Source organism: Gopherus evgoodei, chromosome 1 (genome assembly GCF_007399415.2).
Source record: "Gopherus evgoodei ecotype Sinaloan lineage chromosome 1, rGopEvg1_v1.p, whole genome shotgun sequence".
Classification (NCBI taxonomy): Eukaryota; Metazoa; Chordata; order Testudines; family Testudinidae; genus Gopherus; species Gopherus evgoodei.
In genome coordinates this window covers 328308234-328324289 of record NC_044322.1, presented here as the reverse complement: position 1 = coordinate 328324289, position 16056 = coordinate 328308234, and the positions used below count along the sequence as shown (strand labels likewise).

The 16056-nt window shown below is 47.4% G+C and overlaps 1 protein-coding gene across 1 annotated transcript in view; it reads left to right on the top strand.

Annotated features, from left to right (window-relative positions):
• The first annotated feature begins 1043 nt into the window (after positions 1 to 1043).
• The window catches only part of PANX2 (pannexin 2), a 35335-nt gene continuing 20322 nt past the window's right edge, over positions 1044 to 16056 (top strand). Inside the window, exons 1-2 of the mRNA XM_030549211.1 lie at positions 1044 to 1388; positions 1890 to 2211. Of these exons, the coding sequence (XP_030405071.1) occupies positions 1986 to 2211 (226 nt within the window). The 5' untranslated portion in view covers positions 1044 to 1388; positions 1890 to 1985. The remainder of the gene's footprint in view (positions 1389 to 1889; positions 2212 to 16056) is intronic.

Here is a 16056-nt window from a genome sequence, read left to right as displayed (position 1 = left end):
CTAACAGAATTCTTTTAAACACCAAAAATATGTATGATATATATATAAATACGTGTGTATTGTGTGTAAAATGTTCAGTATTGCTAACTCCACAACTCTTTTAAAAAATAGTCTGGCTTCCAAAACTCATGAGATTTGTTTTTAAATGATTTTTTAAAAATGTTTGGGGTCTTTTAAATCCACCTTCTGGCTGTTGGCTTTCAAGGTGCACTTGCTTCACCATTCAAGCTTTTCTCTAAAAGCAGGAGGGCTAGAAACTTAATATTTTTAAATGAAAGCTTTGCTCTCCTGTAATATCATAATTCCTCTAGCTGGGGTTGTAAAAAATTGCAAGCGCTGGAGAGCCTGAATACTGTATTAAGCCAAGTCTCTCTCGGCAGGTCATTGGATCATTTCAAATAACGAGCTGCTTTATGTAGGCCCTGATCTACCCTCTGCCTTTTAACAGCACAGCCTGGAAAGGGGATGCTGAGATCAGCCAACCAGGAACTCAACCTCTGTGCTGCCCTTGCCCTATTCTGGCCATCAGTGTGAACTGCTCAGCCCACTGTTGTTAACTTTTCTCCCCTCGATCCCTCCTTATCTCCCAGCTTCTGCCACCACTCCTGCAGTCAGTCCATCGCCTCTTTTCTCAGCCTCATCTCCTGCATCGTCCCTGAGTCTGCCCATCTGGCTCCCTCCTCTGGGCATGTTGTGTCCCCCAGCACAAACGCTGCCTATGCCTCCCCTTGATTCCCCCCTCCCCTTCCACCACCAGCTGAGGAAGGCGGTTCTGAGGGCAAAGATGCCCAGGTAGCGCAGCCCCCCTTCAGGCGAGGCTACTGAGGATGCTTGGCAATAGCCCGGTACCAAATCCGGCTGCTTGCAACCCAGAGCCGTGCTGCGGCGCTGCAGCCCCAGCGCGTGGCAGCGCTACCTCTGCAGCCCGTTCGTGTTTCTGTGCCTGCTTGGTAACAGCCACGCCGCTCCCAGCTACCCCTCCCCCTGCTAGTCCCCCCTCCCCCCAGCTGCTGCTTCCAGCTAGGCAGGCTCCAGATGTTTGGTTTAACAACTGAAAGAACCTCTTGCGTTCAGCCGATTCGTTCCCGGGCTGCAGCCTCCTTCCCACCGCTGCAAACCCCTTCTTGAATTCCTCTGCACGTTGCTGCTGCTGGGGCAGATGGAAATTTCTGTGCAAGCGCCTTTCAGCAGAGGCAATAACAAGCACCGATAAATTATCCCCCCCCCCATCCACTCCAGTTTGGGGGTGACTGTATTACTGGAGGAGGTGCGGTTACTCCGCCTGGCAGGGGGAGAGGGGGGAAGTTGTTTTCGCCTCTGCAGTTATTTACAACGTCACCGTTTGGCGCACACCGTCCGCTTGGAGCTGAAGAGACCAAAGTTACAAGGTAAATGCCCTCCCTCCTCCCTGTGTCTGCAACACTTTAGCTGGGGCAGCCTGGCTTTGGCCGGCTATTATTATATGGCTGGTTATTGCAGAGCTCCTTGCATTGTTCTTATCACTGAATGCCCACCTCTCACGGCCTTTTCTTGCAGGGCTCTTCCCTGAATGTTATTGCACAGCTCGCCATGCCTTGCCCGTGTTGCTTTTTGATTTCTCACCGTGTGGTTCTGGTTGCATCATTGCCCCGATCATATTATAGCTCTGTTGCCTCGCCCTCTTTGCCTGGGTTTCCCTGGGTGCCGGTGCGTGCTCTCCAGCGCAGAGCTGCGGAGCATGCCCGGGATAACTTCCGGGCGGCAGACCCGCAGTCTCCATAGGAGCAGCATCTCCTGCCAGCTAAAGATGGTGCCACTGCTGCAAGCCCGCCCGCCGCCCCACCTTCCCTGGTCCCTGGCTGCGGCTCCCATCTGCATGGGCTGTTCTCATTGTCGGTGTCACCCGGTAGGCTGGGAGCGCCCGCGCCTCCGGAGAGTCACGCACAGGCGAAGCTCGGCCACCCCCCGGGGAGCCTGGTGTGGCGTGAACCCGCCTGCAGCTGCTTATGCAACACATCATCGATAACCACCCGGACATGGCTACCGCTCTGCTGGCGGGCGAGAAGCTGAAGGAGCTGATCCTGCCCGGGCAGCAGGACGACAAGGCCGGTTCGCTGGCGGCGCTGCTGTTGCAGCTCAAGCTAGAGCTGCCCTTCGACCGCGTGGTCACCATCGGCACCGTCCTCATCCCCATTCTGCTCGTCACCCTGGTCTTCACCAAGAACTTCGCGGGTAAGGGCAGTAGGGCGCCCCCACCCCCAGCACGCCGCCGCTCGGCACTTCACCCCTCCCGGGAGGAGGGTAGCTAGAGCGCAGGTGGGCGAACCCGGGAGGGAAGGGGAAGCAGGTGGAGCGATCATTGTGCGGCTTTCTCTGTGGGTAGCGGGCCTGCAGATTGGTAGTTCTCTGCGGACAGCTAAAGCTCTACAGGGGGGGAGCAAGCAGCGTTGGTAACCCTGCAGGATTATCCTGAAGGCTCCAGGAATTAAAGCTTAATCTGTAATTAAAGATTATGTGAGATGGTGAAACCTCCAGGAATACTTCCAACCAAATTTGGCATCCCCAAAGGAGAAAGATGGAGGGCCCAGTTCCACTCTCCTTATTCCTGCAGCCTCCTTTAAACCAATAGGACTGCAAGCCAACCCTGTGTTTGCAAGGCAGTGATTTTCTCTGATCAATTACTCCTCTGATCCCTGGGGAATTTGCTGGGGCTGAAGGGTGTTTTCCTGGCCATTGCTATGATGCTGCAGGCGGACATACTTGTGAAGGTGAGCTGAGGCAGCCACTTTAGTATTTGAGTTTATTTGTTAAACAGAAGCTATGATGATCTACCAAAAATGATTTTTAAACATATCTCTGTTATATAAATTTACTAGTGGATTGTGTGCATGTTTAACTGCACTGTTAGATGAACAATAGTAATTTTATACCTATATACTACATCCATATTGTGGTAGGCCCAATTGCGATTATGAAAATAACTATTTGCCTACTAGGTTGCTACCTGTCTATTGTGAAAATCTGTATTCAGACACTTGTAAACATTTTATTTGCAACTAGATTGACCACAGCATCCCTTTCAGAGCCTTTATGGTCTATGAAATCAGTCCTTCATATTGAACTTGGAAAACTAGGGACCCATACATTGTTTTGGGTCTTTTGAAGTAAGTAGTCTCTCAAGTAAACAAATCTTAGGCTGTGAAATATGGACTTGATGAACGGAGTTCTTAAGCCTTTATTGTATTAATCTGACCACTGCACAGGTGATCTAAGGCTGCATACTAAAAATCAATATGAAATTTGTGTTTAAAAATGTGGTCTGCAGCTAATAGCATTAGTAGGTAATGTTGACTTCAGTAGTTTTGTCAAGTAAGCATGACAGAATCAAGCCCGTATTGTGTATGCATTGGGGCTGACTTTTACAACTCTGTATCCTGTTTGGTTCCATTATTAAATATTCATAAACCATATGAAGGATTAACTGTTTGACAAATTATTTTGTTTAAATGGAAGACATTTTAATGTTACAAATTAAAGCAATTTTAAACCAGTTACTTTTTAAAAAAAATTATAGCTCAAGGTTTTTATACACCTCTACCCCGATGTAACGCAACCAGATATAACACGGATTCGCATATAGAGCACTAACCCTGGGGCTCTGGCAGCAGGGCTCAGGCGGCACTTTAAAGGGCTCAGGGCTCCGCCTGCTGCTTTGCACCCTGCTGGAGCCCTGCCGCCGCTACCCCAGAGCTGCTGCAGCGGGGCTCAGCCGGTGATTTAAAGGGCCCGGAGTTCTGGCTGTTGTGGGGAGCTCCAGGCCCTTTAAATTACTGTCAGAGCCCTGCCGCTGCTACCCCGGGGCTCCGGCAGCGGGGCTCAGGTGGCAATTTAAAGGGCCTGGGGCTCCCCGTGGCCGGAGCCCCAGGCTCTTTAAATCACCACTGGAGCCCTGCCACCGCTACCCTGATATAATGGGGTTTCACCCATAACGCGGTAGGGATTTTTGGCTCCCGAGGACTGCGTTATATCGGGGTAGAGGTGTACATGAATAGTGATATTTAATACCTCAGTTTTTTGATGCCCAACCTGAGACACCTTGAAGGGGCCTCATTTTCAGAAAGTGTTGAGTGCTAATGTGGTGAAAGTATCAGAGGGGTAGCCATGTTAGTCTGGATCTGTAAAAGCAGCAAGGAATCCTGTGGCACCTTATAGACTAACAGACGTTTTGGAGCATGAGCTTTCGTGGATGAATACCCACTTCATCAGATGCATGCAGTGGAAATTTCCAGGGGCAGGTATATATATGCAAGCAAGAAGCAAGCTAGAGATAACAAGGTTAGTTCAATCAGGGAGGATGAGGCCCTGTTCTCACAGTTGAGGTGTGAAAACCAAGGGAGGAGAAACTGGTTTTGTAGTTGGCAAGCCATTCACAGTCTTTGTTTAATCCTGAGCTGATGGTGTCAAATTTGTAGATGAACTGAAGCTCAGCAGTTTCTCTTTGAAGTCTGGTCCTGAAGTGTTGTTGCTGCAGGATGGCCACCTTAAGATCTGCTATAGTGTGGCCAGGGAGGTTGAAGTGTTCTCCTGCAGGTTTTTGTATATTGCCATTCCTAATATCTGATTTGTGTCCATTTATCCTTTTCCGTAGAGACTGTCCAGTTTGGCCGATGTTCATAGCAGAGGGGCATTGCTGGCATATGATGGCGTATATTACATTGGTGGACGTGCAGGTGAATGAACCGGTGATGATGTGGCTGATCTGGTTAGGGCCTGTGATGGTGTCGCTGGTGTAGATATGTGGGCAGAGTTGGAATCAAGGTTTGTTGCATGGATTGGTTCCTGAGTTAGAGATACTATGGTGTGGTGTGCAGGTATTGTAGTTTTGAGAATGCTTGGTGGAGATTTTGTAGGTGTTGGTCTCTATCTGAGGAGTTAGAGCAGATGCGTTTGTTCCTCAGTGCTTGGCTGTAGACAATGGATCGTGTGGTGTGCCCGAGATGGAAGCTGGAGGCATGAAGGTAGGCATAGCGGTCGGTAGGTTTTCGGTATAGGGTGGTGTTAATGTGACCATGAATTATTTGCACCGTGATGTCTAGGAAGTGGACCTCCCGTGTAAATTGGTCTAGGCCGAGGTTGATGGTGTGGTGGAAGCTGTTGAAATCGTGGTGGAATTTTTCCAGAGTCTTCTTCCCATGGGTCCAGATGATGAAGATGTCATCAATGTAGCGTAGGCAGAGAAGAAGTGTGAGTGGACGAGAGCTGAGAAAGCGTTGTTCCAGGTCGGCGATAAAAAAATATTGGCATATTGTGGGGCCATGCGGGTGCCCATAGCGGTGCCACCGATCTGGAGATATATATTGTCATCAAATTTGAAATAGTTGTGCGTGAGGATAAAGGCACAGAGCTCAGCAACCAATTATGCTGTGGCATCATCAGGGATACTGTTCCTGACAGCTTGTATTCCATCTGTGTGTGGGATGTTTGTGTAGAAAGCCTTCACATCCATGGTGGCTAGAATGGTGTTTTCTGGAAGGTCACCAATGCATTGTAGTTTCCTCAGGAAATCAGTGGTGTCACGGAGATAGCTTGGAGTGCTGGTGGCATAGGGTCTGAGTAGAGAGTCCACATATCCAGACAGTCCTTCAGTGAGAGTGCCAATGCCCGAGATGATGAGATGTCCAGGATTTCCGGGTTTGTGGATCTTGGATAGTAGATAGAATAACCCTGATCGGGGCTCTAAGGGTATGTTGATTTGTTCCAGTGTAGGGAGTGTCCTGAGTAGATGGTGCAGTTTCATAGTGTATTCCTCAGTGGGGTCTGAGGGAAGTGGCCTGTAGAATTTGGTATTGGAGAGTTGTCTGGCAGCCTCCTTTTGGTAGTCAGACCTGTTCATGACGACAACAGCACCTCCTTTATCAGCCTCTTTGATTATAATGTCAGGGTGGTTTCTGAGGCTGTGGATGGCATTGTGTTCTGCACGACTTAGGTTATGAGGCAAGCGATGTTGTTTTTCCCCAATTTCTGCCTGTGCACGTCGACAGAAGCATTCAATGTATAGGTCCAGACTGTCATTTCGACCCTCAGGAGGAGTCCATGTGGAGTTCTTCTTCTTGTGCTGTTGATGGGAGGGGACCTGTGTATCAGTGCGCTGTTCAGTGTTGTCCTGAAAGTATTCTTCGAGTCGGAGACGGCGAAAGTAGGCTTCCAGATCGCTGCAAAAATGTATCATGTTGGTGGGGGTGGCAGGGCAGAAAGAGAGTCCCCGAGATAGGATAGACTTTTCTTCTGGGCTGAGTGGGTGGTTGGAAAGATTGACGATATTGCTGGCTGGGTTAGGGGTACCACGGTTGTGGCCCCATGTGGCAGGTAGGAGTTTAGACAGCATACAGTCCTTTTTCCTTTGTAGAGAGGTGAAGTGAGTAATGTAGATCTCCTGTCTTATTTTAGTGAAGTCTGTTTGTATGGAAGATTGGTTATTAATGAGAGTCTCCAGGTTGGAGAGCTCTCTTTTGATGTTTTCCTGTTTGCTGTATAGGATGCTGATCAGGTGGTTCCTCAGTTTCTTTGACAGAGTATGGCATAATCTCTCACTGTGGTCTGTGTAGTATGTAGATAGCAGTGGATTTTTTACCTTTAGTCCATTTGGTATGATGTCCATCCATTTGCATTTGGAAAGGAAGATATCATCTGTCTGTATTTGTGCAAGTTTTTTCATGACATTGATGGATTTCCACTCCATATGGCTAAATGTGGTGAAAATTAGCCCCCTTTAAGGTCACTCATATTGAGAATGCAAAATCACTAGTGATTTTTGAAAATCATCACCACAGAATTTAAGGGCTTTAGACTCTCTCTTCCTCTGCTTGGTGTGGAGGGACGCAAAATAGGGCAGAACCTCAACCAGCCCTGTAGAAGGGGGAACCCTACCTGTAGCATGTTCCTCCTGTACTGCAAGTGCCCTTCTGTGTGACATCTGCAGGCTTTGTGGGTCTTAGAGGTAACCTTCTGAGGAAGAGGGAGGAGTTTGATAACTTCCCTCTGGATAATGTGGATTTCCCGGTAGAAATCTATCCACGACTTAACTGGTGAAAAGAGCAGTAACTTACCTCCATGTTTACAGTCCTTTCAGAGAAAGAGTTACAAAGGGAACCATGTGATTAATGGAGGGGAGGCGGAGATATTCTCAGACTGGATGTCACTCTGCAAGGATAAGCAAACAAGTGCATGTGAATCTAGTGGAGCAGCTGATTTTACTGACATAAATCCTTCATCTTCCCTTTTGGCTTAAACTGCACTCCCTGCAGGGGGAAAATCTGCCTTTATCTCTGCAGCTTGTGAAACATATTTTACCCTTGGGAAGACTTATATGTGGAAGGGGCAGTCTGTATCCTTAAAAGAATCAAACAACTTTTTCAGATAGACCAGAACCAAAATCATTTGAGTCTAGTGACAGACTGTATATGCTAAGTTCACCTTGGGATCACGAAACTGTAGCTTATGCTAAAAGCAGTTTTTGCAGTGTTGTTGTAGCTGTGTTCAGGATATGAGTGAGGTAATCTTTTATTGCACGGACTTCTGTTGGTGGGTGGTATGGCTTTCAAGCTGTGCAGGGCTCTATGTAGCTTGAAAGCCTGTACCTTCCACTAGCAGAAGTTGGTCCAAAGAAAGATAAAAGAATAGACAGGACAAACCTTGCCTCTCAGCACAAAGGATACCATTATATTATACTGGGAAAATGGGCCACATTCTGCTCTCCATTGATGTCACTGGATTGCTCAGATGCTCCAAAACACAGCAAAACAAAACAGAAAAGCTGGGGGGTGGGGCGGAGAATAAAAGACACTCTGGATGGAAAAAAGATAATTGAGTGGGTAATAAGAACATAACATAAGAACGGCCGTACCGGGTCAGACCAAAGGTCCGTCTAGCCCAGTATCTGTTTACCGACAGTGGCCAATGCCAGGTGCCCCAGAGGGAGTGAACCTAACAGGCAATGATCAAGTAATCTCTCTCCTGCCATCCATCTCCATCCTCTGACAAACAGAGGCTAGGGACACCATTCCTTACCCATCCTAGCTAATAGCCATTTATGGACTTAACCACCATGAATTTATCCAGTTCTCTTTTAAATGCTGTTATAGTCATAGCCTTCACAACTTCCTCAGGTAAGGAGTTCCACAAGTTGACAGTGCGCTGCGTGAAGAAGAACTTCCTTTTATTTGTTTTAAACCTGCTGCCTATTAATTTCATTTGATGACCCCTAGTTCTTGTATTGTGGGAATAAGTAAATAACTTTTCCTTATCCACTTTCTCCACATCACTCATGATTTTATATACCTTTATTGTATCCCCCCTTAGTCTCCTCTTATCCAAGCTGAAGAGTCCTAGCCTCTTTAATCTTTCCTCATATGAGACCCTCTCCAAACCCCTAATCATTTTAGTTGCCCTTTTCTGAACCTTTTCTAGTGCCAGTATATCTTTTTTGAGGTGAGGAGACCACATCTGAACACAGTATTTGAGATGTGGGCGTACCATGCATTTATATAAGGGCAATAATATATTCTCAGTTTTATTCTCTATCCCCTTTTTAATAATTCCTAACATCCTGTTTGCTTTTTTGACCGCCTCTGCACACTGTGTGGACATCTTCAGAGAACACGATGACTCCAAGATCTTTTTCCTGACTCGTTGTAGCTAAATTAGCCCCCATCACATTGTATGTATCGTTGGGGTTATTTTTTCCAATGTGCGTTTGTCATAAACAGATAGCTAAGGGTTAATGTCTCTTTCACCTGAAACACCTGACCAGAGAACCAATCAGGAAACTGGATTTTTTCAACTTTGGGTGGAGGGAAGTGTGTCTCTGAGTCTTTTGTCTGCCTGCCTGCTTCTCTGAGCTTTGGAGAAGTACTTTCTATTTTCTAGTCTTCTGTTTCTAAGTGTAAGGACAAAGAGATCAGATAGTAAGTTCTATGGTTTCTTTTCTTTGGTATTTGCATGAATATAAGTGCTGAAGTGCTTTGATTTGTATTCTTTTTGAATAAGGCTGTTTATTCAATATTCTTTTAAGCAATTGACCCTGTGTTGTATCATCTTAATACAGAGAGAACATTTGTATTTTTTCTTTCTTTTTATATAAAGCTTTCTTTTAAGACCTGTTGGAGTTTTTCTTTACTTCAGGGAAATTGAGTCTGTACTCACCAGGGAATTGGTGGGAGGAAGAAAGCAGGGGAGAGCTGTGTGTTGGATTGCTAGCCTGATTTGGCATTTCCTCTGGGTGAAGAGGAAAGTGCTTTTGTTCCAGGATTGGGAACGGAGAGGGGGAATCACTCTGTGTAGTTTCACAGAGCTTGTGTCTGTGTATCTCTCCAGGAGCACCTGGAGGGGGGAAGGGAAACAGGATTATTTCCCTTTGTTGTGAGACTCAAGGGATTTGAGTCTTGGGGTCCCCAGGGAAGGTTTTTCAGGGGGACCAGAGTGCCCCAAAACACTCTAATTTTTTGGGTGGTGGCAGCAAGTACCAGGTCCAAGCCGGTAACTAAGCTTGGAGGCTTCCATGCTAACCCCCATATTTTGGACGCTAAGGTCCAAATCTGGGAATAAGGTCATGTCATGAGTGGCAGCGGCGGGATATAGACAGAATCCAGAAGCCAGTAGGAATATTATATTTTTCTTTTCTCTGCTAAGGGCTTTTTAGCAGAGAGAAACAGTTTGGTTTTAAAAGGGAACCAGAGAGAATTTTTTTTTCTGCTCTCTCTAGCAGTTTGTGGTTTGCATGTTAAGCGAGAAGACTGTTGAGGGTCTTTTGTCATGCAATAGCCCTCCCATTAGCAGGCAAGTACCAGCACTTATATGCATGCAAATAAAGTGGTTTTTTCTGGTTTCCCTTCATTGAACATTAGCTAGAGAGAGAAAGGGAAAAAAGCACTGTTGCTAGGCAGACTTCAGGAGGCAACAGAGCCTGCAGTTCAAAAGAGAAACACCGGAGGGCACCCCAACACAAGAAAACAGGAACCATGTCTACCAGGACAAAAATGGAGGCCGAAGACCAATTAAAAGAAGCTGAACACAGGCGAGAGATGGAAAAACACAAACAGGAACTAGAAATAAAACAAAAAGAGATGGAGATAAAAGAAAAGGAAGAAAGCCTCAAACTGGCAGCCTTCCAAAGAGAACAGGCAGCCCAAGAGGCAGCACACAAAAGAAAACTAGAAGAAGAAGAGGTGGCCCACCGCCGAGAAATGGAAAAACAACAAAAAGAGAATGAAGAGAAGGAAAAACAGAGAAAACATGAACTGGACTTGGCAAAAGCTGGGCTGCATGTGCCAGCCAACCCTAACAACCCGGCGCCAATTATTGCTCCACAGCACAGGAAATTTCCCACCTACAAGGCAGGTGATGACACCGAGGCCTTCTTGGAAAATTTTGAAAGAGCCTGTCTTGGGTACAGCATCCCCGAAGACCAGTACATGGTAGAATTAAGGCCACACCTCAGTGGACCTTTAGCAGAGGTGGCAGCTGAAATGCCCAAGCCGCAAATGAATGACTATAAACTTTTTCAAACCAAGGCCAGATACCGGATGGGGATAACCCCAGATCATGCCCGTCGGCGCTTCAGAACCCAAAAGTGGAAACCAGAGGTGTCATTTCCCAAACACGCCTACTACATTGCAAAAAACTATGAGGCCTGGTTAACAGGAAACAACATTCAAACCTTGGAAGAAGTGAACCTCCTCATACAAATGGAGCAGTTCTTGGATGGTGTTCCTGAAGACATCACACGGTACATACAAGACAGAAATCCCAAAACTATCGCTGAGGCGGGGGAGATTGGAGCCAAATGGATGGAACTGGCAGAAAGCAAAAAAGCTACTGTCAAGGGGAACGATTACCCCAGGGGGCACACAGACCATAAACCCTACAACCGAGGACAGCCAAAGACCCTCCATACCACCCAAGTAAAGCCACAAATACCCTACTCTTCAACCTCACCAGTCTCCAGTAACTCACCTCGGCCCAGTGACCCATCAGATGGAAGATGCTTTAAGTGTAATGAACCGGGACATATCAAGGCCAACTGTCCCAAGAACACCATGCGAGTGCAATTCATTACACCACCATCACCCCAAAGATCCCCAGGCCCAGATGCCTCTCAAATACCCTTGGAGCGAAGGGAAAATTTGAGAGTGGGCGGAAGGAAGGTTACTGCGTGGAGAGACACGGGGGCACAAGTGTCAGCTATCCACCAATCCTTCGTTGACCCCAAATTCATCAACCCAAAGGCCAAAGTTACAATTTACCCCTTCATGTCACAAGCTGTAGACTTGCCTACAGCTCAACTGCCTGTCCAGTACAAAGGCTGGTCAGGAATGTGGACTTTTGCAGTCTATGACAATTATCCTATCCCCATGCTACTGGGGGAAGACTTGGCCAACCAGGTGAGGCGGGCCAAGAGAGTGGGAATGGTTACCCGTAGCCAAACCAGGCAAGCTTCCAGACCCATTCCTGTTCCTGAGCCGTCCACAGAGGCCCCGTCTGTGTTACCAGAGACCCAGACAGAGGTAGTGGACCCGGATTCCATGCCTACCACTGAAACAGCCACAGCATCTCCAGTCCCAGGCCCGGAACTGGAACAGCAACCAGCACCAGCAAGTGCAACCACATCTTCAAACTCAACGCCAGAGGGCGCCAGCAAGCCAGAACTGGCAGAAGCAAAAGACAGCCATACCCAAAAGGCTCAGCCAGAGCCTGAAATACCCTCAGGTGCACCAGCGGAGAGCGGTTCACCAGCAACGGAAACAACCCCATCACCTACATCGCTTCCAGAGGGACCAAGCCCAAGTCCACAGTCTGAGGAAGAACTGGTGACCCCAGCCTCAAGGGAACAGTTCCAGGCTGAGCGGGAAGCAGATGACAGCCTTCAGAAAGCGTGGGCGGCGGCACGGAGCACCCCACCGCCTCTCAGCTCTTCTAATCGATCCCGGTTTGTTATAGACCAAGGACTTTTATACAAGGAAATTCTTTCTGGTGGACACCGGGAAGAATGGCAGCCGCAAAAACAGTTGGTGGTTCCAACTAAGTACCGGGAGAAGCTCTTAAGCTTAGCCCATGATCATCCCAGTGGCCATGCTGGGGTGAACCGAACCAAGGACCGGTTGGGGAAGTCCTTCCACTGGGAGGGGATGGGCAAGGACGTTGCCAAGTATGTCCGGTCTTGTGAGGTATGCCAAAGAGTGGGAAAGCCTCAAGACCAGGTCAAGGCCCCTCTCCAGCCACTCCCCATAATTGAGGTCCCATTTCAGCGAGTAGCTGTGGATATTCTGGGCCCTTTCCCAAAAAAGACGCCCAGAGGAAAGCAGTACGTACTGACTTTAGTGGACTTTGCTACCCGATGGCCAGAAGCAGTAGCTCGAGGCAACACCAGGGCTAACACTGTGTGCCTGGCCCTAACAGACATCTTTGCCAGGGTAGGTTGGCCCTCTGACATCCTTACAGATTCAGGGTCTAATTTCCTGGCAGGGACCATGGAAAAACTGTGGGAAACTCATGGGGTGAATCACTTGGTTGCCACCCCGTACCACCATCAAACCAATGGCCTGGTGGAAAGGTTCAATGGAACTTTGGGGGCCATGATAAGAAAATTCATCAACGAATTCTCCAATAATTGGGACCTAGTGTTGCAGCAGTTGCTGTTTGCCTACAGGGCTGTACCACATCCCAGTTTAGGGTTTTAACCATTTGAACTTGTGTATGGTCACGAGGTTAAGGGGCCATTACAGTTGGTGAAGCAGCAATGGGAGGGGTTTACGCCTTCTCCAGGAACTAACATTCTGGACTTTGTAAGCAACCTACAAAGCACCCTCCGACACTCTTTAGCCCTTGCTAGAGAGAACCTAAAGGATGCTCAAGAAGAGCAAAAGGCCTGGTATGACAGACATGCCAGAGAACGTTCCTTCAAGGTAGGAGACCAGGTTATGGTCTTGAAGGCGCAACAGGCCCATAAGATGGAAGCATCATGGGAAGGGCCATTCACGGTCCAAGAGCGCCTGGGAGCTGTAAACTACCTCATAGCATTTCCCAATTCCTCACTAAAGCCTAAAGTGTACCATGTTAATTCTCTCAAGCCTTTCTATTCCAGAGACTTACAGGTTTGTCAGTTTACAGTCCAGGGAGATGATGCTGAGTGGCCTGACGGTGTCTACTACGACGGAAAAAAAGACAGTGGCGTGGAAGAGGTGAACCTCTCAACCACCCTGGAACGTCTGCAGCGGCAACAAATCAAGGAGCTGTGCACTAGCTTCGCCCCATTGTTCTCAGCCACCCCAGGACGGACTGAACGGGCATACCACTCCATTGATACAGGTAATGCTCACCCAATCAGAACCCCACCCTACCGGATGTCTCCTCATGCCCAAGCTGCTATAGAACGGGAGATCCAGAACATGCTACAGATGGGTATAATCCGCCCATCTACCAGTGCATGGGCATCTCCAGTGGTTCTGGTACCCAAACCAGATGGGGAAATACGCTTCTGCGTGGACTACCGTAAGCTAAATGCTGTAACTCGTCCGGACAACTATCCAATGCCACGTACTGATGAGCTATTGGAAAAGTTGGGACGTGCCCAGTTCATCTCTACAATAGACTTAACCAAGGGGTACTGGCAAGTACCGCTAGATGAACCTGCCAAGGAGAGGTCAGCATTCGTCACCCATGCGGGGGTGTATGAATTCAATGTCCTTCCTTTCGGCCTTCGAAATGCACCCGCCACCTTCCAGAGGCTGGTAGACGGTCTACTAGCTGGACTGGGAGAATTTGCAGTTGCCTACCTCGATGATGTGGCCATTTTTTCAGACTCCTGGCCCGAACACCTACTACACCTGGAAAAGGTCTTTGAGCGCATCAGGCAGGCAGGACTAACTGTTAAGGCCAAAAAGTGTCAAATAGGCCAAAACAGAGTGACTTACCTGGGGCACCAGGTGGGTCGAGGAACCATAAACCCCCTACAGGCCAAGGTGGATGCTATCCAAAAGTGGCCTGTCCCAAGGTCAAAGAAACAGGTCCAATCCTTCTTAGGCTTGGCCGGATACTACAGGCGATTTGTACCACACTACAGCCAAATCGCTGCCCCATTGACCGACCTGACCAAAAAGACCCAGCCAAATGCCGTTAAGTGGACTGATGAGTGTCAAAAAGCCTTTACCCAGCTTAAGGCAACGCTCATGTCGGACCCTGTGCTCAGGGCCCCGGACTTTGACAAGCCATTCCTAGTAACCACGGATGCATCTGAGCGTGGTATAGGAGCAGTACTCATGCAGGAAGCAACAGATCACAACTTCCATCCTGTCGTGTTTCTCAGCAAGAAACTGTCTGAGAGGGAAAGTCACTGGTCAGTCAGTGAAAAGGAATGCTATGCCATTGTGTACGCCCTGGAAAAGCTACGCCCATATGTTTGGGGACGGCGGTTCCAACTACAAACTGACCATGCTGCACTAAAGTGGCTTCATACTGCCAAGGGGAACAACAAGAAACTTCTTCGTTGGAGTTTAGCTCTCCAAGATTTTGATTTTGAAATTCAACACATCACAGGAGCTTCTAACAAAGTTGCTGATGCACTCTCCCGTGAGAGTTTCCCAGAGTCCAGTAGTTAAAAAGTGTTCTTAAAATGTAAAAGTCTGTTAGTTATATACTTAGTAGTATATGTAAAGGTGCATGTGTTGTATTAATCTGTTTATTTTCAAGTTCTAGAAGGAAATTGCCGCCAGTGAGCTTCCCCACTGTCTGCAATTTGGGGGGCGTGTCATAAACAGATAGCTAAGGGTTAATGTCTCTTTCACCTGAAACACCTGACCAGAGAACCAATCAGGAAACTGGATTTTTTCAACTTTGGGTGGAGGGAAGTGTGTCTCTGAGTCTTTTGTCTGCCTGCCTGCTTCTCTGAGCTTTGGAGAAGTACTTTCTATTTTCTAGTCTTCTGTTTCTAAGTGTAAGGACAAAGAGATCAGATAGTAAGTTCTATGGTTTCTTTTCTTTGGTATTTGCATGAATATAAGTGCTGAAGTGCTTTGATTTGTATTCTTTTTGAATAAGGCTGTTTATTCAATATTCTTTTAAGCAATTGACCCTGTGTTGTATCATCTTAATACAGAGAGAACATTTGTATTTTTTCTTTCTTTTTATATAAAGCTTTCTTTTAAGACCTGTTGGAGTTTTTCTTTACTTCAGGGAAATTGAGTCTGTACTCACCAGGGAATTGGTGGGAGGAAGAAAGCAGGGGAGAGCTGTGTGTTGGATTGCTAGCCTGATTTGGCATTTCCTCTGGGTGAAGAGGAAAGTGCTTTTGTTCCAGGATTGGGAACGGAGAGGGGGAATCACTCTGTGTAGTTTCACAGAGCTTGTGTCTGTGTATCTCTCCAGGAGCACCTGGAGGGGGGAAGGGAAACAGGATTATTTCCCTTTGTTGTGAGACTCAAGGGATTTGAGTCTTGGGGTCCCCAGGGAAGGTTTTTCAGGGGGACCAGAGTGCCCCAAAACACTCTAATTTTTTGGGTGGTGGCAGCAAGTACCAGGTCCAAGCCGGTAACTAAGCTTGGAGGCTTCCATGCTAACCCCCATATTTTGGACGCTAAGGTCCAAATCTGGGAATAAGGTCATGTCAGCGTTACTTTACATTTATCCACATTGAATTTCATTTGTCATTTTGTTGCCCAATCACTTAGTTTTGTGAGATCTTTTTGAAGTTCTTTACAGTCTGCTTTGGTCTTAACTATCTTGAGCAGTTTAGTATCATCTGCAAACTTTGCCACCTCACTGTCTACCTCTTTCTCCAGATCATTTATGAATAAATTGAATAGGATTGGTCCTAGGACTGACCCTTGGGGAACACCACTAGTTATCCCTCTCCATTCTGAGAATTTACCATTAATTCCTATCCTTTATTCCCTGTCTTTTAACCAGTTCTCAATCTATGAAAGGACCTTCCCTTTTATCCCGTGGCAGCTTAATTTACGTAACAGCTTTTGGTGAGGGACCTTGTCAAGGGCTTTCTGGAAATCTTAAGTATACTGTGTCCACCGG